The sequence below is a fragment of the Chiloscyllium punctatum genome, chromosome 3 (assembly GCF_047496795.1).
Source record: "Chiloscyllium punctatum isolate Juve2018m chromosome 3, sChiPun1.3, whole genome shotgun sequence".
Classification (NCBI taxonomy): domain Eukaryota; kingdom Metazoa; phylum Chordata; class Chondrichthyes; order Orectolobiformes; family Hemiscylliidae; genus Chiloscyllium; species Chiloscyllium punctatum.
Window position 1 is genome coordinate 141,172,552 of NC_092741.1, and position 24,308 is coordinate 141,196,859.

General features: G+C 39.9%; 1 protein-coding gene across 2 annotated transcripts in view; it reads right to left on the reverse strand.

Moving 5' to 3' along the window:
• adam17b (ADAM metallopeptidase domain 17b) overlaps positions 1 to 24,308 on the reverse strand; it is a 74,321-nt gene that overhangs the window by 20,329 nt on the left and 29,684 nt on the right. The window contains exons 6-13 of one of the 2 annotated variants that reach the window (XM_072561569.1): positions 17,914 to 18,047; positions 15,424 to 15,513; positions 13,154 to 13,264; positions 9,347 to 9,491; positions 7,783 to 7,871; positions 6,303 to 6,452; positions 4,269 to 4,468; positions 1,259 to 1,362 (exon numbers count right to left, since the gene is read on the reverse strand). In XM_072561569.1, the coding sequence (XP_072417670.1) occupies positions 1,259 to 1,362; positions 4,269 to 4,468; positions 6,303 to 6,452; positions 7,783 to 7,871; positions 9,347 to 9,491; positions 13,154 to 13,264; positions 15,424 to 15,513; positions 17,914 to 18,047 (1,023 nt within the window). Of the gene's footprint in view, positions 1 to 1,258; positions 1,363 to 4,268; positions 4,469 to 6,302; positions 6,453 to 7,782; positions 7,872 to 9,334; positions 9,492 to 13,153; positions 13,265 to 15,423; positions 15,514 to 17,913; positions 18,048 to 24,308 lie in introns of both variants that reach the window. The other variant, XM_072561559.1, reaches the window with a different exon arrangement.

Consider the following 24,308-nt stretch of genomic DNA (forward strand, 5'->3'; position numbering starts at 1 on the left):
GTGTTAGGTAAGGGGTAGATATAGATGTAGGGGTATGGGTGGGTTACGCTTCGGCGGGGCGGTGTGGACTTGTTGGGCCGAAGGGCCTGTTTCCACACTAAGTAATCTAATCTAGTAGCCACTAGGCGAAAGCAGATAATAGCCCTATCCTCCTGGAAAAGTGTAACATTTATCTCCTCAAAATATATTAAGTTGGGTTGTCCAAAGAACCAACACTTGCTCACTTCAAAACAGCTGAGTTTCACATTAGCATTCATCTGAGACACATTCACAATTCATATATTTCCTGCCATTTACTTCCACAATTGCTAAGTAGCTATAAGCATCTTTGAGGTCACAACAATAAGGAGGAATGAGTATTTTAACAACTTAACAGGTTTTCTTTGGCAGCTACAACTTTATGAACAGTGGCAAAATACTGCAGATGCTGGAAATATGAAACCAACACAGAAACACAGCAGGTCTAAGCAGCATCAGCAGAGAGAGAAACAAAGCTAACATTTCGAGTCCAGTATGACTCCTCTTCAGACTCTTTTACATTTTTGTGAACCTTTGTTCAAATTGTTGGAATGTCCTTTTTCTTTCTGCATCATTCCTTGCAGCAAAATGAGAATCACATTGAATGGCACCTTTGGAAAGGAGGTATAGAAAGGATTGCGAGGCACACTTGCACTGGGCGATAAACATATCTCACATTGGCTGATGATTCAAGTTGGTAGAGTGCTGTTCTCAAAGCAAACTGAAACAGCATAGTTGTAAACAGCTGACGAACTGTGATAGAAGATCACAGCATATCTTTTAGTAGCACTACATGGTTTAAGTCCTGTTGGGCTGATCAACAGCCAGAAATGCATAATCAATCACATACATCTCTTATGTTCCCAGAACAAAAACTTTTTCAGGCTCTGTCATCATCAGATATAATCAGCAAACAGTTGTGGCTTAACCCTTTAGGAAAAGCTCTTTTGAGGCACACTATAATGCTGACTTACAAGGTTGGTGTCATAAAATAGGAGATCAACATCTATTCCAAGCATCCAATTCCCCTTTGCAAGGGGAGTGACAAGTCATGCGCATAGACTCCTCATCTTCACCTGCATCTTAAAACTCCTTTACCTTCGATTTTTCTCCCCCTCAGAGTTAGTAAAAGTGCAAATTGATTCAAGTAGTTTATGGAGCACAATGAAATTTGTCACAATTGTTGACAAATTGAGTCTCTTTAAATTTCATTTACACATAGGTTTCTGCTCACACTCACCTGTGCAAGTGGATTCTCCTTTGCATGTCGCATTGATTGCTTCCTGGCACTTCTTTCCAGCTTTTTCAAATTGACAATCTTTGCAGCATGGGCTGTTCTTATCACTTTTGAAATAATTATTAAAAATAATTACTTCTAAACAATTCAATTTGCTTTCAATTTACTCTAAATTTTGGGCAAATGAAACTGGCAACTAATTCTGATATGGTACTACCATAACAATCAAGGAGGTAAGGTAGATAAGAAAGGTGTTCACAAGATTGTGTGTCTTGCCAACACTTTTGTCTCACAGAGGTGCCACTTACTATTGGAATAAGCTGCCAAACAATGCTGTAAGCTGAAATTTTACTTAGAAGTTTTACCAGAATCGACTCAATGTTATTTCTGTCAGGTTTCACAGAGAGTTTCTCTCAGTGAGTTTTCTTATGCTACCTTGTGGTGGAGGGATGTTTTTCGGACTGGAGGTCTGCAACCAGTGGAGTGCCACAAGGATCAGTACTGGGTCCTCTGATTTTTGTCATATATAACATACATATATATATATAAAAAATAAATGATTTAAATGTGAATATACGAGGTATGGTTAGTAAGTTTGCAGATGACACCAAAATTGGTGATATAGTGGACAGTGAAGATGATGATCTTCAAGTACAAAAGGATCTTGATCACACTGGCCAATGGGCAGAGAGTGGCAGATGGAGTTCAGTTTAGATAAATGGGAGAGTCACATTTTGGCAAGGTAAACCAGGCAGGATTTCTATAGTAAATGGTAGGGCCCTGGGCTGTGTTGCCGAACAAAGAGACCTTGGGATGCAGGTACATAATTCCTTAAAAGTGGTGTTGCAAGTAGACAGGGTGGTAAAGGCAGCATTTGGCATGCTTGCCTTCATTGGTCATAACATTGCGTATAGGAGTTGGGATATCATATTGCTGTTGTGCATGACATTGGTGAGGCCACCTTTGGAATACTCCATACACCCTTCTATAGGAAGGATGGTGATAAATTTGAGACGGTGCAGAAAGATTTATAAGGATATTGCAGGACAGGAGAGTTTAAGCTATATGGAAAGGCTGAATAAGTTGGGCCTTTTTCCCCCAAGGTGTCAGAGACTGAAGGGTGACTGTATAGAAATTTATAAAATCATGACAAGTGTGGACAGGGTGAAGAGCCAAGGTCTTTTCCCAGGGGTGGGGGAGTTCAAAACTAGAGGGCATGGCTTTAAGGAAAGAGAGGAAAAATTTAAAAAGGACCAGAGAGGTAACATTTTCACGCAGAGGGTGGTGTGTGTATGGAACAAACTGCCAGAGGAAGTGGTGACAACAGGTACAATTACAACATTTAAAAAGGTGTCTGGATGGGTATATGAATAGGAAGGCTTTAGAGGTATATGGGCCAAATGCCGGCAAATGGGACTAGGTCAGATTGGCGGAATAAATGAGTTGGACCAAAGGGTCTGTTTCCGTACCAAATGACTCTACAACCCTTCTTAAAATGCATTCTTGTTCAAAAATTATTGAACTGAAGAATTCTTACAGTTTTTAAATTCAAAATTTTTAAAAAGTTTTTGTGCTATGAACCTCCTGAGCCTTTTTAGTTTACGATATTGTTACTTTTAAGACAAAACTCATACAAGGAATAGCAATGGGAACATATAGGTCTTAATTTCAAAGATTGTAAAGAATGTTCTAGAATTTAAAAGGGTGTATTGCCAGCTTATCTGAAATATGTTTATAAAGGGACCGCTATTTAGAACACTTTTGTCTTGTCTAAGGATTTGATTGATAAAGACAATATTTAACTGAAAAATGCAGACCAAAGCCAGCTTCAAACTTTTGATCAAAAGGATGGTGGTGGAGGGTTGTTTTTCAGACTGGAGGCTTGTGACCAGTGGAGTGCCACAAGGATCGGTGCTGGTCCTCTACTTTTGGTAATTTAAATAAATGATTTGGATGCGAGCATAAGAGGTACAGTTAGTAAGTTTGCAGATGACACCAAAATTGGAGGTTTCGTGGACAGCGAAGAGGGTTACCTCAGATTACAACAGGACCTTGACCAGATGGGCCAATGGGCTGAGAAGTGGCAGATTATAGTTTAATTCAGATAAATGTGAGGTGCTGCATTTTGGGAAATCAAATCTTAGCAGGACCTATACACTTAATGGTAAGGTCCTCGGGAGTGTTGCTGAACAAAGATCTTGGAGTGCAGGTTCATAGCTCCTTGAAAGTGGAGTCACAGGTAGACAGAATAGTGAAGGCAGCGTTTGGTATGCTTTCGTTTATTGGTCAGAGTATTGAGTTCAGGAATTGGGAGGTCATGTTGTGGCTGTACAGGACATTGGTTAGGCCACTGTCGAAATATTGAGTGCAATTCTGGTCTCCTTCCTATTGGGAAGATGTTGTGAAACTTGAAAGGGTTCAGAAAGATTTACAAGGATGTTGCCAGGGTTGGAGGATTTGAGCTACAGGGAGAGGCTGAACAGGCTGGGGCTGTTTTCCCTGGAGCGTTGGAGGCTGAGGGGTGACCTTATAGAGGTTTACAAAATTATGAGGGGCATGGATTGAGTAAATAGACAAAGTCTTTTCCCTGGGATCGGAGAGTACAGAACTAGAGGGCATAGGTTTAGGAGAAAGATATAAAAAGAGACTTAAGGGGCAACTTTTTCACACAGAGGGTGGTACGTGTATGGAATGAGCTGCCAGAGGAAGTAGTGGAGGCTGGTACAATTGCAACATTTAAGAGGCATTTGGATGGTTATATGAATAGGAAGGGTTTGAAGGGATATGGGCCGGGTGCTGACAGGTGGGACTAGATTGGGTTGGGATATCTGGTCGGGATGGACGGGTTGGATTGAAGGGTCTGTTTCCATGCTGTACATCTCGATGACTCTGTGACTCTAAAACATTAAATATTATCATTATTTTCAGAATAAATGTGAAGCAACAGTTTAAAAGGAAAAAAATGTGAAAACTGTTTTCTAATTTAATTATCTGATGGTCTTTAATTCTTTACCTGCACTTTTTATCTTTTTTGAGTTGACATTGTTGAGTGCAGCACTTATCCTCAGTTAGTTGTAGAAGCCCCGGATCACATTCCTCCCCCTCATCCACACGCGAATTTCCACATACTTTCTTGTTTCTTTCTTGAAAGCACTTGGACGCTTTACTATTTAGTGTCCGACAAATCGATCGTTTGCTGCAGTTGGAGAACAGCTGAAGAATCAAACACTGAGTCACAATTAGGGAGTCAAACCATTAACCATTTTAAACATAAATAAATGCAGAAGTAGTCATTTCAATGATGTCTGTGTTCAAGCATAGTCAACTTTCAGTTCATGTGCATTTTTGAGTGTTAGTACAATTGGTGGATAATTTCTAGCATTCACAGAGAGAAAAGATATTCAACACCTTTATCAATAGATCCAATGGTTGAAGCAGAACCCACCAAATCTCAAAAGTGAAAAGTAAAATGCATTCACCAGAATTTAAAGACTCAAAGCACTGTTATAATTATTGAGTAGTTTTAAACAAAACCATGTTATGTTGGTTTCTCTTCCAGGCTACTGTACGATAAATTAAACCAAATTACAGCAGAAGCAACTGCTCTTTCTTCAAGCTTGTCTATCACAATTCACAAGAACACTGTGCACAAATCCAACTCCTATGCTTATACAAATTTAAGGCTCAATCATCAGTAAGGCCTTCAGTAAAGACACCCAGAAGGAGCTCATCAAATTCAGTCCTTATTAAGACGACCGTGGCTTCTGATTTCAGCTTCAAATCCACACACCCACCTACCATGACAAACTTTCATCTCTTTGTGTAATAAGAATCCATTTCTGTCCTAATTATTCAAAGACTCAGGATACTGGAGAAAAAATAGTTTGTTTCATCTTTTTTTAAATGGGCGACACTATTTTTAAAAAGGGATCACAAATTCAAGATTCTCCCATAGAGGAAAAATCCTCACCATGTCTATCCTTTCAAGATCCTGCATGATCCTAAATGCTTCAAGAATGGTTGCATGCTCTTCCAAACTCCAGCAGATGCAAGCCTACTTTGTCCAACTTTTTCTCATAAGATCAGCTGCCCATTTCAGATAGTACTCTAGTAAACTTACTGTGAATTGCTTTGAACACATTTACACCCTTCCTTAACAAAGTGACCAACACAGTATATAGTACTGTAGCTATGGTCTCATCAGTAATCTGTATACCTGAAGCATAACCATCCTATGTGATATTCAATTCCCCTAATAGGAGTAAATGATAACATTAGCTTTTGCATTTACTTGCTGTACCTTTATATTTTTGCGATTCATGCATGAGGTTTACCAGATTCCTGTGATGGCAGGACTGGTGTATGAAGAGGGGCTGGAGTGGTAGGACTATTTTCACTGCAGTTCAAAAGAATGAGGTGGGGGGGGATCTCACAGAAACCTGTAAAGTTCCAACAGGACTAGACAGGGTAAATTCAGGAAAGAATGTTCCAATGACCCGGAAATCTAGAACCAGGCTCATGGTCTATGCATAACCGCATAGGTCATTTAGGACTGAGGTGAGGAGAAATTTCTTCATCTAGAGAATGAGCCTATGGAATTCACTGCCACAAAAAGCGATCAAGGCCAAAAACATTGTTTTTGAGAGGGCTGAAGGGATCAAAGGATATGGGGTGAAAGTGCGAACAGGGTACTGAGTTCATTGACCAGCCATGATCATACTGAACACTGAAGCACACTCAAAAAAGGGCCAAATGGTCTAATCCTGCTCCTATTTTTCTATGTTTCAACGTAATATATCACTCTGGACTGGATTTAAATTCAGAACTCAAGTATGAACAGTGTGCATTCTACTTCATTTTTAATAGTTTTATTTAACATGACCTTTACAGTTTAAGTGCACTGATGTGTAATAAGAAAAGATTGATCAGCAAAAGTCTAAGGACTAGTCAATTAAATCTTAATGGGTATGGTTGTACATTCCTTAGAAAGTAGGTCATCTAAATAACAATGTTACTCACATGCAATAAAAGCTCAGTTCTACAGTACCTTGTTATTATCCTGGTCACCACTCACTGCTATGGGATACATGACATATTTCCCACCATCATCATCTGTCGGGGCACATTCTAGGGTATCTGGATCATGCTCCGCTCCAAAGTTATGGCCTAATTCGTGAGTAGTAACAAGATCTGCTTCCTATTTTGAAATTAAAATCCAAGAAACGTTTTTAGATAAACTGCTGTCTACACCTTAAAATTCAACAGACAATCTACCACTGTGTAATCTTTAAATAAGAAAGCCATGAAAGAGTGATTTCTGACACCCCATTTCAAAACAGCACATCATGGTCCAAATCAAACCAGAATACAGAATGATTACAGTTTAAAATTAAGCAATGATTAGAAACTTTTATAGAAAATAAATGTTTTAAAGCATATAATAATCACTGAACCAGAAATCTGTTTTCATTCTACACATTGTTTGGTGAAGAAAAAACAGGCACAAGACCAAGGGAAATTTGGAGCACAAAAATCTGAATAATACAAATGAACAGAAATTGTTACTCCATTCCCCTCTCCACCACAAGTAGTCATAATTTTTGTTTAATCTGTAAATGAAAAAGGGATGAACCTCAAAATTCAGACAGTCCAAAAAGACAAAGTGAGAATGCAGAGAAATGGAAAGGGGACAAATGAAAACAGCTGGGATACAATAGACAATATATTTTTCATTTTGTGCTCATTCAGCAACTGGCCATATGTAGAAAATTCAGTACAACAAAATTCTCAGGATAAAGAAATTGGCATTACTACTACATCAGAATATTTTGAAGCTAATTATGAATTTTTTTAAATTGCCACAATTTAGTACAAATTTCAACTTAGCAGCTAAGTCCCGTAAAAGATTTTAGCATTTCACAAAATTTCAATACTATGCCACTAAAGACCTGGATCAGATTGCAGACTGGACATATTCTTTAAGGTGCAGTAAGAAATCAAGAGCAAGCAACAAAAGGAGAAGTTAAAATCAAAACAGTTACAACTTGAAGCCAGTTATTTTAATTTTTCCTGTTCCACCCCTTCTTTCTCCAGTCAAATTCACAACTAACAATCTGAAAGTGATCCCAAGCTCATAATGACAGTTAAATATTTGGTGTGATTGCCAATTTGGGAAGAAATAGATAGGTTAAGGAAAAAATAAGCAACAGAAGACTCTTTGTAATGTAGTATTTAACTGTAAGCCTTGATATTTTACAATACAGGCCCTAGTATATTAAGATAACTGTATTTCACCAGTGTGAATAATAGTTACACTATTTTTTAATTAATAGCTCGCAAAGGTAAAAAATTCACAAAACAGTAAGCGTAATTACATACATTAATATGCTAACCTTCCTCAGCAAGAACCAGAAAATAAATAATACCAGTTCTTATCAACTTCAACAAAATCCATATATTAAACGCCTAAGTTAAAATTTAGAAAGAAAACTAAGACAAGGTGAAGAAAGTAACAATGCATAATTTACCTTGGTGAGAATTGTTTTCCCATAGTTCTTTGTGCTGGTTAATCCAGTATTTAGGTACACTATCTTTTCCATGGTTGGGTGATCATAGGCTGGTGAAAAAACATTCCTAGATGTCACAGCTATTGACACACTTTTCTCAAAAGATGTAGACAAAAGATTCTCATTGGGCTGGTCTCCATAGGATTATAAAAGTCTTCATATTCATATAACTATATACTTTTATTTATTGCTAGGACAAACCTTGTCCAATTACACAAACTACAGAGGAACCCAGATTATCCGAACGAGATGGGCGGGCACTATTCTATTTGGATAATTGATTCTTCGGTTAATTGAATCAACACCTTTCCTCTGTGGCTTGGAATTTTCTAGGTCCACTCCCTGTTCAGGAAACTGGGCAGCAGCACACCGTGCGAGCCCCACCGCCCACCTCCTCCATCCCCCAACCCAGTCCAAGACACCCACCCCAATCCGCCTCCGCCCGCACCCCTCAAACCTGTCCAACACCGCTCCTCAGCTGCACCCCCCCTAACCCCAGCCCCCATCTGCCCCTCAAACCTGTCCAACACCGCCCCCCCCCATCCAACCCCCACCCGCCCCCAACCAACATAACCCTCCACCGCCCGCCCCAACTCATCCAACACTAACCGTCCCCACCTCAACCCTTCCCTGCCCTCCCCAATCCCGTCCATCCAACACCGCTCCCCCCCCCTGTCTGCCCTAACCCACCCCCAACCCCTTCCAAAACCAATCCGCCCTAACCTTCAACCATCCAACACCGCCCACCACCTGCAAGCCCCCCCATCTGCCCCTGCTCCCTCTCAGGGGCAGCCGGACTGGACACCAACAGTAAGACTACTGCTGCTGCCTTTTGGGTGCGGGGTGAGTCGCCATACAGAGTGGGTGCGCACACCCACCCACCCTTTTGACAGGTTTCACCTTTGCCCTGTGCTGGAGGGTTGGAGAGATTACCTTGGGGGGGGGGGGGGGGGGGGGGGGGTGTTGGTGGTGGTTTAGGGTACATGCCTGGGTAGAACTCCAGGGAAAAAAAAAGTGTGTGGGGAGGGAGAGGGAGGGCGGGAGGTCAGTTATTTGGAGACAGTGCCTGGGCTCCCATCAGTCCAGGACTGTTCTCAGCAGCATTTCAGTAAGCAGAGTTCACTTTTAATCACCGTAAACAAAAGATGCGATCAGTGTTGAAAACACGTCTTTGATGTAATGTTTCTATCGGGACCTAGAGATCTCTTTCGGATCATCCGCTATTCGGTTAATTGATATTTGGGTTATCAAGGTTCCTCTGTATAGGAATACTTCACACATTTAGCAGAAAAATCACAGGTAACATGCCTATGATTTCCCAACATATGCAACTAACAAAACTTGCTGTCTGTTGCATGGATGTGTAAATTAATCCCATGGTATCTCATTTTCTTTATTCCAAATTGGCTTCAACAATTTTGTTCCAATGTAGTTAACTTAAAATAGTAATGCATTTTAATCCACTTATTTTTGCAATACAGAAATAAACGTTAAAAATTAAAATTTCATTTACATTTGGACTTACGTGTAGGGCATATGCCACCTAATGCACGTGATTTTGGAGATCCAACATAAGCTAACCCAAGTGTTCCATGTTCAAAATCTTGGTACGTAAACAGATGTGCAAGGCAAACTTTGGATGCACTTTTGGCTATATCAGCACTGAATTGCTGAGAAATTAAAAACAAAAATCGATTCTTCAGAAAAAGCAAAGTTAAACAGGGAAACTAAATTTCTACTATTTCATAAAATTTACTCATACAAGCAACTTCTGAGAACTTTTGTTATACATTTAGATCAGAAATAGGAAGGTAGAGTATAATCATAATGCTGGGATTGTACTACAGATCTCCTAGCTGCCAGCTGAAGATAGAGGAAGAGATACATAATCAGATCCTGGAAAGATGTGAAAATAACAGTTGTTGTGGTGGTAATGAGTGATTATAACTTCCTTGATAGTGACTGGGACTCGCTTAGCACCAGAGATTTCGATGGGTAGCAATTTGTTGTGTGTCCTGGAGGGCTTGAGATGTGAATAGTCTAATAAGGGAGGGGTCATTCTGGACCTGGAATTGGGAAATGAGCCTGGCCAGATGATCAAAGCTTCAGTGGGGGAGCATTTTGGGAACAGCGACCATAAGTAAGTAACTAAGTTTGCGGCTACTTATGAATAAGGACAGGGGCAGACCTCTGATGAAAGTGTTAAATGGGGTCAGGCCAACTATAAGCGAAATAGGCATAAAATTGGAGAATATGGATTGGGAATGGCTATTGGATGCCAAATCCACACGTGACAAATGGCAGTCTTTTAAGGACCAGATGATTGGTGTGCATGACAGGCATGTCCCTGTTAAAAAGAAGGACAAGAATGGCAGGATTCTGGAACCTTGGATGACAGGGGAGAATTATCAGTTTAGTCAAAAAAGCATATCCAAGGTCTAGATGACTAAAAACAAATGACGCCCTTGAAGAACATACATAAAACAGGGAAGAGCACAAATGTGGAGATAGTAGGGTTAAAATGGGTTATGAAATGTCTTCGGCCAGCAGGGTTAAGGAGAATCCCAAGGAATTTTATATATGTATTAGGAGCAAGAGGGTAGCAAAGGAAAGAGTATGCTCACTCAAGGATAAAAGGAGGGAGGTTATGTGTGGAGTCAGCAGAAATGGGTGAGATTCTTAATGAGGACTTTACATCGGTATTCACCACAGAGGGGAATGGGAGGGATGCTGACATTAGGGAAAGATGCGCGAATACTCTCGGGCAGGTCAACGTTATAAAGAAGAAAGTGTTGGGTGTCTTGAAATACATTAATGTAGGCAAGTCCACCAGGGCCAGACGGGATCTATCCCAGGATACTATGGGGAAAAAAGGAAAGAAATAGCAGGGGCCCTAACAGATATCTTTGTGTCCCCTTTGGCCACAAGCGAGGTTCCAGAGAAGTGGAGAATGGCAATGTTGTTCTTCTGTTTAAGAAGGGAAACTGAGATAATCCAGGTAATTACAGGCTGGTAAGCATGATGTCAGTGATAGAGAAGTTGTTAGAAAAGATACTCAGACAGGATTTCTTCACAGTTGGAAGAAAATGGACTTGTTATTGATAGGCAGCATGGGTTTATGCAGGGAATATCGTGTCTCACCAACTAAATTGACTGTTTTGAGAAGGTGACAAGAATGATTTGTGAGGGAAAGACGATGGATGTTGTCTACGTGGACTTTAGTAAGGCATTTCATAAATACCTCATGGCAGGCTAATACATAGTATCTGAGGTGAGCTGTCTAGATGGATGTAAAACTAGCCTGGTTATACGAGACAGTAGGTGGAAGGGTGCTTTTTGTGATGGAGATCAGTAACTTGTGGTGTTCTGAAGGAATCAGTGCTGGGGCTTTTTGTTGGTAATATATTTAAATGATCTGGAGAAAAATGTAGGTGGTCTGATTAATAAGTTTGTGGATGACACCAAAATTGAAGATGCAGATAGTGAGGAGGATTATCAAAGGATACAGCCGGATATAGGTAGATTATAGATTTGGGCAAAGCAATGGCAAATGGATTTTTATCTGGACAAATGCAAGGTGATGCATTTTGGAAAAACAAATTCAACGGCCAATTGTACCATAAATGACAGAACCCTTAGGAGTACTGACATACAGAGGGAGCTGGACTTACAGGTCCCTCAAAGTGGCAACACAGGTGAACTGGTGGTCAAGAGGGAATACAGCATGCTTGCCTTCATTGGCTGGGACATCAAGTATAAAACTTGGCAAGTTATGTTACAGCAGTACAAAACTTTAGCTACGCCACATTTAGAATATTGCATGCAGTTCCAGTTACCACACTACCATAAGGACATGAATGCTTCAGAGAGGATGAAGAAAAGGTTTACCAGAATGTTGCCTGGTCTGATGGGTTTTAAGTTATGAGGAGTGATTGGATAAACTCAACTGGTTTTCACTGGAGGCTGACGGGCGACCTGTTAGAGATCTACAGGATTATGAGAGGCATAGATGGGGTAGATGGTCAGAGGCTTTTTCCCAGGGTAGAAAGGTCAACTACAAGAGGGCACAGATTCAAGGTGAGAGGGAAGATCTAGGGGAGAAGTGCAGGAAACATTTTTCACAGAGGGTGGTGAATGCCTGGAACACATTGCTAGTGGAGGTGGTGGAAGCAGGCACATTAGCAACATTTAAGGTGTACCTTGTTGGATACACAAATGCGAGGTGAACAGAGAGATAGACACTTTGCATGGACAATAAGCAGTCGGTCTAAATGAGGATTAAAAATCAGCACAGGCTTGGTGGGCTGAAGAGCTTTTTCCTGTGCTGCACTTTTTTTTTGTACAATGAACTGAGCACTTCTGAGCTGCCACCAGGGGGTCTATACATAAAACCTTTACAGTTCCTCAGTTCCGCTCATAAGTTCGCCATTGGATGCTTTCCAGGAGAAAGTGAGGAGAGCAGAGGCTTGAGATCGGAGTTGAAAAATGTGGCGTGGAAAAACACAGCCGGTCAGGCAGCATCCGAGGAGCAGAACAGTCGACGTTTTGGGTATAAACCCTTCATCAGGAATGTACGTTCCCCTAATTACATCCTCCCTCACCATAGAAATTATTCTGTTTCGAATCAATACTGCTACTCCACCCCCCCCCAATGCCATTTTCTTTATCCCTCCTATAAATCTTGTAACCTGATCTATATAGTTCCCAATTCTGACCATCCTGCAGCTTTATCTCTATAATAGCAACAATATCAATTTCCACTTTGAATCTGTGCCTGCAGCTCATTTAATTTGTTCTTTGCACTCCATGCATTTGTACAAAATAACTAATTTTGGCTGAACATTCCACCCTGTTCTCCAGCATCTTTTTGTAATTTCTCCCTCCTGTCTTCCTCCGTACACTTTTTAAATAAGCCCACCCTGTTCATTAAACTGGCGCAGTTAGGTCAGCCTATTAATCTCTACACTTCCTCCTCACCCTGGTCAGCTGCTCCGGTTCCCATGCTCTGCCATATTAGTTTGAAATCTCTCCACAAGGATATTGGTGCCCCTTCAGCTTAGGTGCAGGTGGTGCCATTGTAATTCATTTTGTGTTAATTTTCAGTTTTTAATAAATATTAGGTTCCAAAAATATATACCATTTAAATTTTCCAGTTGAAGTCTTGTAATTAGCTTTTATTTAAATTTCGGAAATTTTCAAAGTCTTTTAATATATAAAGTGCATCAACTATAACTTAGAAGTAGCAACTCCTTTAAAATTGTGTGACAGTTTCAGTGTCTTTAATAAAACTAAGCTCCCTAAGAATAATATTTCTCTTCCAGCTCTTCCTTACCTCAAGCAGAGGCTTGACATCCCAAGCATCTTTATTTTCTGGATAACTTCCAGCCATATTGTAATGTTTCTTACCCGCAGTCACCACTGTTGGTTCTTTATTGACAATTATCTGTAATGTTAAAAAGAAATGCATCAAAATAAATCACTTTAAAATAACACCTTCAAAAGTAGGAGGTCGAAGCCAAAGAAAGCAATCTAAGAGGGGGTTAACATAGCATTGCCAGAGATAGAACGTAACAATGATACTGTGAGGAAACAAGGAAGGCTTCCATCATCCGTTGGCATGCTTGTGCTGTCAACAGAATGCCTATTTCCACCTCCTTAACAAAACTTTGCTCCATGGAGGGCACAGCATGATGGCTCAGTAGTTAGCACTGCTGCATCACAGTGCCAGGGACTCAGGTTCGATTGCACCCTCGGGCGACTGTCCGTGTGAAGTTTGCACGTTCTCCCTGTGTCTGTGTGAGTTTCCTCCAGATGCTCTGGTTTCCTCCCACAGACCAAAGATGTGCAAGTTAGGTGGATTGGCCATGCTAAGTAGTGTTGTACTTCCCATGGATGTGTAGGTTAGGTGGCCTGGCCATGGGAAATGCAGGGTGACAGGGATAGGGTAGGGGGTAAGCCTGGTGGGGTGTTCTTTGGAGGGTAGGTGTGGACTCGATGAGCCAAATGGCCAGTTTCCACACTGTAGGGAAGTATCATTTCTAAAGCTCCCTGCTTTGGCTTATTTGCTACCAAATCCCTCATTCGTTCCTATGTTACCTGCAGACTTGACTACTCCAACACTATCCTAGCTAAAACCTCAACTATCTGTAAACTTGGGTTCATCCAAATGCCTACAAGCACATCCTAACATATACAAGCCTCTTGCCCATCATCCCTGTGTTTACAGGCCTTATAACAAGCTTTAGCTCTAATCGTCCTCAATTTTGTGTTGCCCAGAGTCAAACTTATTATTCAACTCCTGTGAAGCACTTTGGAATATTTTACTGCATTGAAAAAGTACTGTATAAATATTGATGAAACTCTCAGAAAAATCATCGTCTTTCCACTTCAGGGCTCACCCGGACATTGCTAACTCCACTAATTTCTTAACTAATTTCTCCAGCTTATATGGAATATTTTTAAACTTTGGAATCTTGTTTGACTTTGAGAGGAGATTGATTCATTGATCAGAAAGCCCACTTAATTCCACCTCTATACCAATGTCATTTTTGTCGCTACCACAGTCCTCCGTTGTTGAAAAAGGCAGAAGCTTGTTTGTTGCAAGGATCCTAAAAATAATTATTGAATTTGAGTAGGCTCTGAGCTCCAATATACTAATAACTGGTAGCCCATTCTTTCTCCCCCATTACCCCTCAGCAAAAACAGCTATAGCTTGCCCATTATTGCACAGAGAATCACCTACTTATGTCCTCACTCTCTTATTCCACTACACTTAAAGAGAAGCGATTTCAGTAGAATCTTTCCATGCCTTTCCTACATCCAATCCTCAAATCTTAGAAACAACTTCCTTAGTTTGGTCTGTTTCATTCCAAACTTGCGTACCTCACTATTTGCATCACCTCTGGCAGCCATGACTTCAAGCATCCACTCCAGAAAACCTTAATTCGCTCTTCCCCTTTAAGGGTTTCCTTATCATCTCCCTTGTTTCTTAGACTTACAGGTTGACTATCTGGTCCCCAGCCCCGCGACGTCAGTTAAGAACCATTCACTTTTTATGGGCTACACAACTGCAAGCCATAAACTAAGTGTTGGATAGCTGGACGCACAATGCCTATTTACTGGCATTAACTTGACCTGCATGACTGCTTTACTAGTTAGGGAAACTATTTCTGCTACCTGTCCTTTAAAGTTTATTCTGTGATAATAATTTTGGTTAGCAATTGAAGTATGCCCAACTGGTGTTTTTAGGCCAAACTTCTGTCATATTTTCAATAACTGAAATAAATAGACACACAGGTTATCACATGAACTTTGCTACATAATTGCAGACACAAATGTACTGCATGTTATTTCAAATACCCACAAGCCGACCTGAATACATTCAAGTCATTTGCAGTGACACTACAATAATCGTTTTTGAAAAATAAGTCAGACTGGTGACAGGATTATTTTTCAACAAGTTCATTGCTAACTTAAGAATAAACTTTAAAAAGGAAGATGACCACCCAGTCAAACCAACAGACCTAAGATTATAAAAACTGATCTATTGACTTTGTGTAGCTGCGATGAGTTGAAAAAAAAAGTATATTTTAAATTATTTACCTCCTCTATCTGCACTCCATATCCTTTGAAACCAGCACTGTCCCAAGTGGTATTCCGATAAATGTCATCTACTCTGTCAATCAATTCGATCTGCATTTAGAAAAGCAAATTTGGACTGTTCAGTTAGAATAACAATTCAAAGTGCGCATCATTATAGAACCTTAAGATAGTGTACATAGTGATGCAATCACATGTTGAAAATAAACTGCTTTTCCTTCTTAGAAAGTCCTAGGGCTGTACAGCATGGAAACCAGACTCTTCGACTAAATCATCTATGCCAACTAGATATCCTAAATAAATCTAATCCTATTTTCCAGCATTTGGCCCATATCCCCCTCAACCCTTCCTATTCATATACCCATCTAGATGCCTTTTAAATATTGTAATTATAACAGCCTCCATCATTTCCTCTGGCAGTTCATTCCATACACACACCATCTCCTGCATGAAAAAGTTGCCCCTTTTTAAAATCTTTCCCCCTCACCTTAAACATCCCTCTATCCTTCTAGTTTTTGATTCCTTCCACCCTCAGTAAAAGACCTTGTCTATTCACCCTAACCATGCCCCTCACCATTTTATAAATCTCTATAAAGGTCAACCCTCAGCTTCCGATGCTCCAGGGAGAATAGTCCCAGCCTATTCAGCATCTTCTAATAGCTGAAACCTCCAACCCTGGCAACATCCTTGTAAATCTTTTCTGAACCTTTCCAAGTTTTACAACATCCTTCCTATAGCAGAGGGACCAGGATTACATGAAGTATTCCATAAGTGGTCGAACCAATATCTCGTACAGCCGCAACATGACCTCCCAACTCTTATACATGATGCATTTCTCTCTATTTTATGGATCCATTGAGAAATGGATCATTACCAAATAAAACCTATCCACTCCAAGCCTGGGAAATAGTTTAAAATGAGACACAGTTAAAAACTCATTCAAGAAAATCACTATACAAAGATAATGAAAGAATGCATTCATTTATTTTCTCCACACTTTTAAAATAACCAGTAAACAGAACTGCATTAAGGGAAAAGGCAACATGATATAATCGCTTTTACTCCTCATGCCTCCCATAAACATAACTATGGCATAAAAACAATTTTGTTATTGAAGGTTCAGTGAAGAGAAGTTAGTCAGTCTTCAAAGTGTATGATTCATTTTCCCAACTTGTTTTGCCAAGTTTAAAGACACTGGTCTGGGATTGGGAATCTGAATATAAATAAAAGGTTCAATGTAAAGAAAAACCTTCAGCCTTATCTAAGGAGATCGTAGAAGTATTAAATTCTCAGTTCAGTCTTATCTACAAATGCTTGTAATCCACAATACACAATTACCAGGTCTTTGCATCAATTTAAAAAAGTGGGTGTACTTTTGAAAATAATAGTTATGTTAAAATATTAAGTATATTACTGGATAGTAATCTAGAAGCCTGTGGCACCCACAAGGTGGAAAACAAATTCAAATACAACACAAAACACCAAAACAAAGAACTGCGCACGCTGGTGATCTGACACAAAAGCAGAAATTGCCATGAAACTCAGATCTGGCAGCATCTACTGGAAGAAAGCAGACGTTTCAAGTCTGGTGACTCCATCAGAATCCAAATATAATACAGAACTGAGCCATTTAAATTCCATTAACTAAAATAAAAAGCTACTGTCACTAATGATTTCAAATAAATTATCAGATCATTAAAAACCCACCAAGTTCTTGAATATTATTCAGAAATGGATATCTGCCCCTAAAATGTAGTCTCGCCTACATTTAAGTCCAGAAACACAACATGATTGATTCTTACATGTCCTCTGAAATGACCTAGCAAGTTCCTCAGATCTATTTGAGAAGGGAGTTCATGGTCAACCTCAATAAAATGTGGAACTGGAAAAAGCACAACAGGTCAAGCAGCATCAGAGAAGCATGAATGTCAATGTTTTGGGCAGGACCCTTCATCAGGACTTGTGAAGGCTCCTGCCCAAAATGTTGATTCTCCAGCTCCACTGATGCTGCTTGATCTGCTATGCTTTTTCCAGTTCCACATTTTATCAGCTCTTGACTTTCCAGCAACTGCAGCACTCAACATCTCCAAGCTCATCGTCGTCAACCTCTCGAGGACAATCAGACACTGTCAAAAATAAACACTGGGCAGCGCCAGCAACGCCCACATTCTATGAAGGAGCAATTCATCTTTTAAAAACTTGTATTGTTAATGCTTAATAGCACCTTTTAGATTGAGAATTGCCAACCATTTTCTCTCTCATTGCCAGTAACTAAACCGACAGGAAAGCAGACAAAGTGCTCTCAAGCTACCATTACAGTCAATGTTTGAAAAACAGCGATCCAGTTAAAATCTATACATTTATCCAAATATGCAAGATCAATCAATATGAATGCACTTAAACAATGAGCTGAGATAAGTAATGGTGTTAGTCGCAAGGTATAAGTAGTTTAACAGTAAACCAAAGGGTACATTTAAAATTATTCATCCTTACCAAGTAATTGATGGTGATGCTCTCTTCACCACGCCCCATGTGTTTAAAAAAACGATGATCTGCTACAACTAGCATTTTGCAAGTATTCTTCTCAGGATCTAGGACATTTTGTCTTTTCTGTCGCTGGATGTATTCTATTGAACAATTAAAATTTCTAAATCAATCAATCATTTAAAAATGGTTAGACTTGTGTCCTAAACTTAAAAAAAAAGACATTGCTTAGAAGTAAACACATACAACACAAATATAAATGTATGAACTGCATAAGTTTTTTTTTAAAAAGCAGACACTTCACCCTAGTTAAGTAAAATACTGACACACCTTGGAGCATAACGCAACAGAGTAGCCGATGACTGGTTTCCACACAAAATAGAAAATGCCCAATTCTGGTGAATTGATTTGTCAAAACCTAGCATCTATTATAACCAAAGTTAAAATTTGGCAGATTTTATTTGTAACACTGATACAAATGCATCTGGTATAATGCAATATAGGAAGTCTAAGGAGTTCAGTCAGGAGAGGGAAACCTGAAGAATCAAATTAATTAACAACCATGCAAAGCATTGAAATTTCATATCAGATTTTTGTGTTTGAAAGTACCAGTAACTTTTTCTCCAAACTATTTCAGGATTTTGTACAGAAAATAAAAGCAAATCTTAAAACATTACTTAATTTAGCTCAAAAATTAATTGCTCATGAAGCAAAGAACATGTACCAATCCATCAAAAAGAGTATCAAAGTTGGATAACATCAAAGATGATAATTACCACTGTTCATCCATATCAAACAGTGGCAAACTAATACTAATAACTGCTAATAAAAGGAGATAGCAAGAAAAGGAATGAGAAAAAAAATGGTTCAAAAGTCCACATAAATGTAATGAGATGTGCCAACATTCTTTATACATCTTCATAAGATGTTGGTGTCACTGGCTTATTGTCCATTCCCAATTGCCCTCAAGGCAATGGCTGTGAGCTGCCTTCCAGAATTGCTATACACCATCTGGTAAGTACTCGGACAGTGACGTTTGAGTGTTCGAGGCTTTTAATCCAGTGAGAGTGAAAGACTAATAACATTGCCCAAGGGAAGGGTGTGGTGTGGCTTGAAGGGGAACTTGTAGGTGGTGTTCTCTTGCATCTGCTGTTTCTCATCTAGATCATGTTCAAAAAGTTTGAAGGCAGTGCCAAAGAATTCTCAGTGAGTTCATATATAGCGCACACACCTACCATCATGCACCAGGAGCGAATGAATGTTGAAGGTATTGGAGGTGATGTCATTCAAGCAGGTTTTCCTAGATGATGTTAATATTTTTGTATTATTGGAGCCATCATACTCATCCAGATAAGTAGACAGTACTCCATAATGCTGTCGACCTGTGCCTTGTGGACGGCAGACAGGTTTCAGGGAGTTAAAGAGGCAAGTTACTCATGGAAGTCCCAGAATCTGACCTCCATCAGTAGCCACAGTATTTATACTGCTGGCCCAGTGTAGCTAAAACTTCGTTAGCAGCAATTATTTAATTTCTTGATATTTATTTTAATTTTGTGATTAAAACACAGAAGAAAGCTATCACCTGTCAACTGCAATTCCTGTATTATCTCAGAGTTTCAGGATGCTTAATGGTGCATATTTTCAGGAAGTGTCCCAAATTGTTTAAAATCAAGCTGAATGTTTGAGCTTGCCTGGCAACTGGAATCAATGCAGCATATACAAGTGGCTAAAGATTTCCTGGATAGTCAGTTTCAGGAGGAATATTTTCATACAGTCAGATAATAGTGCAAACAGCAATCAAATAGTCACTTCAAAAGGTGGGAAAAGATGGGAATCCTTTGGAAGTATTTTATATTCTAGCATATTATTTCATATTAATTAACTGGGCTGTTGAGTGGCAGGCTGAAATAGCCATGCAGAAAACATTGTAGTATCAATGAGACACACCTGGCTCAAAAAAAAACAAGAACAGATGCTTAACCTCTTTAGATATGAGAATAATATTATGTGGGTTCTCAGCTTTGTAAATAGCATTAAAAAACAAGATGTCTTGCCAAATCAGCTGGAGCATTAACTCCATTTCTGAGTATCACACTTGGAGATTGTGACGGCTTTGGAGGAGGTACAGAAAAGTTTACTGGAATGGTTCCAGGAATGAGGGATTTTTTTTTGGATAGACTGGAGAAATGACAAACAAACAGTCAGGGCAGGCAGGGACAAGGTACGACTAATAAATTAAACTGCATTTACTTCAATGCAAGGTGCCTAACAGGAAAGGCAGATGAACTTAGGGCATGGTTAGGAACATGGGGCTGGGATATCATAGCAATTATGGAAACATGGCTCAGGGATGGGCAGGACTGACAGCTGAATGTTCCAGGATACAATGATACAGGAAAGATAGAAAGGGAGGCAAAAGAGGAGGGGGGGTAGCGTTTTTGTTTAGGGATAGCATTACGCTGTGCTAAGGGAGGATATTCCCGGAAGTACATCCAGGGAAGTTATTTGGGTGGAACTGAGAAATAAGAAAGGGATGATCACCTTATTGGGATTGTATTATAGACCCCCCTAATAGTCAGAGGAAAATTGAGAAACAAACTTGTAAGGAGATCTCAGCTATCAGTAGGAATAATAGGGTGGTTATGGTAGGGGATTTTATCTTTCCAAACATTGACTGGGACTGCCATAGTGTTAAAGGTTTAGATGGAGAAGAATTTCTTCAGTGTGTACAAGACAATTTTCTAATTCAGTATGTGGATGTACCTACTAAAGAAGGTTCATAATTTGACCTACTCTTGGGAAATAAGGCAGGGCAGGTGACTGAGGTGTCAGCGAGGGAGCACTTTGGGGCCAGCGACCATAATTCTATTAGATTTAAAATAGTGCTGGAAAACGATAGACCAGATCTAAAAGTTGAAGTTCTAAATTGGAGAAAGACCAATTTTGACTGTATTAGGCAAGAACTTTCAAAAGCTGATTGGAGCCAGATGTTCGCAGGTAAAGAGACGGCTGAAAAATGGGAAGCCTTCAGAAATGAGATAGCAAGAATCCAGAGAAAGTATATTCCAGTCAGGATGAAAGGGAAGGCTGGTAGGTAAAGGGAATGCTGGATGACTAAAGAAATTGAGGGATTGGTTAAGAAAAAGAAGGAAGCATGTCAGGTACAGATAGGATAGATCGAGTGAATCCTTAGAAAAGTATAAAGAAAGTAGGAGTATACTTAAGAGGGAAATCAGGAGGGCAAAACGGGGACATGAGATAGCTTTGGCAAACAGAATTAAAGGAGAATCCAAAGGGTTTTTACAAATATGTTAAGGACAAAAGGGTAACTAAGGAGAGAATATGGCCCCTCAAAATCAGCAAGGTGGTCTTTGTGTGGAGCCACAGAAAATGGGGGAGACGCAAAATATTCATTTAGTATCAATATTTACTGTGGAAAAGGATATGGAAGATATCGACTGTAGGGAAATAGATGGTGACATTTTGCAAAATGTCCAGATTACAGAGGAGGAAGTGCTGGATGTCTTGAAACGGTTAAACGTGGATAAATCCCCAGGACCTGATCAGGTATACCCGAGAACTCTGTGGGAAGCTACAGAAGTGATTGCTGGGCCTCTTGCTGAGATATTTGTATCATCGATAGTCACAGATGAGGTGCCGGAAGACTGGAGGTTGGCAAATGTGGTGCCACTGTTTAAGAAGGGTGGTAAGGACAAGCCAGGGAACTATAGACCAGTGAGCCTGACCTCAGTGGTGGGCAAGTTGTTGGAGGGAATCCTGAGGGACAGGATTTACATGTATTTGGAAAGGCAAGGACTGATTCGGGATAGTCAACATGGCTTTGTGCGTGGGAAATCATGTCTCACAAACTTGATTGAGTTTTTGAAGCAGTAACAAAGAAGATTGATGAGGGCAGAGCAGTAGATGTGATCTATATGGACTTCAGTAAGATGTTCGACAAGGTCCCCCATGGAAGACTGATTAGCAAGGTTAGATCTCATGGAATACAGGGAGAACTAGCCATTTGGATACAGAACCGGCTCAAAAGGTAGAAGACAGAGGGTGGTGGTGGTGGAGGGTTGTTTTTCAGACTGGAGGCCTGTGACCAGTGGAGTGCCACAAGAATCGGTGCTGGGTCCTCCACGTTTTGTCATTTACATAAATGTTTTGGATGCGAGCATTAGAGGTACAGTTAGTAAATTTGCAGATGACACCAAAATTGGAGGTGTAGTGGACAGTGAAGAGGGTTACCTCCGATTACAACAGGATCTGGACCAGATGGGCCAATGGGCTGAGAAGTGGCATGTGGAGTTTAATCCACATAAATGCGAGGTGCTGCATTTTGGGAAAGCAAATCTTCGCAGGACTTAATGGTAAGGTCCTAGGGAATGTTGCTGAACAACAAGACCTTGGAGTGCAGGTTCATAGCTCCCTGAAAGTGGAGTCGCAGGTAGACAGGATAGTGAAGAAGGGGTTTGGTATGCTTTCCTTTATTGGTCAGAGAATTGAGCACAGGAGTTGGGAGGTCATGTTGCGGCTGTACAGGACATTGGTTAGGCCACTGTTGGAATATTGCGTGCAATTCTGGTCTCCTTCCTATTGGAAAGATGTTGTGAAACTTGAAAGGGTTCAGAAAAGATTTACAAGGATGTTGACAGGGTTGGAGGATCTGAGCTACAGAGAGAGGCTGAACAGGCTGGGGCTGTTTTCCCTGGAGCGTCGGAGGCTGAGGGGTGACTTTATAGAAGTTTACAAAATTATGAGGGGCATGGATAGGATAAATAGGCAAAGTCTTTTCCCTGAGGTTGGGGAGTCCAGAACTAGAGGGCATAGGTTTAGGGTGAGAGGAGAAAGATATAAAAGAGACCTAAGGGGCAACGTTTTCACGCAGAGGGTGGTACGTGTATGCAATGAGCTGCCAGAGGATGCGGTGGAGTCTGGTACAATTGCAACATTTAAGAGGCATTTGGATGGGTATATGAATAGGAAGGGTTTGGAGGGATTTGGGCTGGGTGCTGGCAGGTGGGACTAGATTGGGTTGGGATATCTGATCGGCATGGATGGGTTGGACAGAAGGGTCTGTTTCCGTGCTGTACATCTCTATGATTCTAAGTTGGGGTTGTTCTCTTTCTGGCAGAGAAGATCACAAGAGATTTGTTATCAGTGCAAAAATCATGATGGGTTTTCAAATAGTAAATAAAGAGGAATCGTTCAAGTAGCTAAAGGTTTTACAACCAAATGGCAAAGAATTATGACTGGCCAAAGAACCAAAGAAAGCAGAAAACATTTATGCAATAAGTGGCCAGAGTTGGAAATGAACTGCTTGGCAGGGTGGTGTACATGGACTCAATAATACTTTTAAAAAGGAATTTGTAATAGTACTTGGAAAAAATTGCAAGGCTAGGAGAGCATAGAGAATGTGGACTACTGGACTGTTCATCAAAACAGCCAATACAGATTTAGTCAAATGGCATCTTTCTACACTATGCTATTATATAAAACTTAAAAGAGTAACAAAATACACATTTAACTGAAAAGGGGGTAAGTGGAAGTGAAAGCTCACAGAAAACAAAACATGAATAACATTCTTCTAACAGCCTGTCAAGATCGATTCTATTTCTCTTCGGACAGAACTAAATTTCCTTCTAAAGGAGAAGCCAGTGAAGAGGTAAACAAGAGAAATCTGCTTCACATTAGTAAAAAGAGGACTGAAAAACTTATAAATTGATAACCCCAACTGCCACACTATTAAAAGGCATCCTATAAACAAAAAAAGTCCCAAAGCTTGTGGTAGAGGTTAAAATAAAATCAAAATATTGGAATACTCAGCTGGTCAGGTAGCATCTATTGAGATTTAGAGACAATTAATGTTTCAGGTTTTTGACCTTTCATTATTTCAGAACAAGAGACAGGGCATTTCAGTGTTCAAAAGCATCCTCTGTATAAAAACAAAATTTAAAAAATACACCTTTCTTTAGAAAGAACCAAGTGAAAAGGAAACATTGGCAATGTAGCACTTCAAACATTTCAAATGAAAAAGTCAGGACAGAAACTTCCTCTTAAGTATTCTTTTCAGGACCAGTACAGACCACAATCCTCCATTTAGTGTCATACTCCCTCTCTTCCAGGAGCCCTCAGAATGAGGCAGCAGGGCCAAAATAAGATACTCAGTTTCAGTTGAAAACCAACTTTAACAGCTACCTGCCAAAAATCAAAGCAGTGAACCTTTTTGCATTAGATCCCATAAGAAAAGATATTTTAGGGTCCACTTGCCAGAGACCACTTGCCCAATTCTCCAGTGGGGTAGATATTATTATTATTATTATTATTATTATTATAATAATAATAATAATAATAATAATAATAATAAACAAGGCAGCAGAGTGTTCAAAAACATTCTTCTT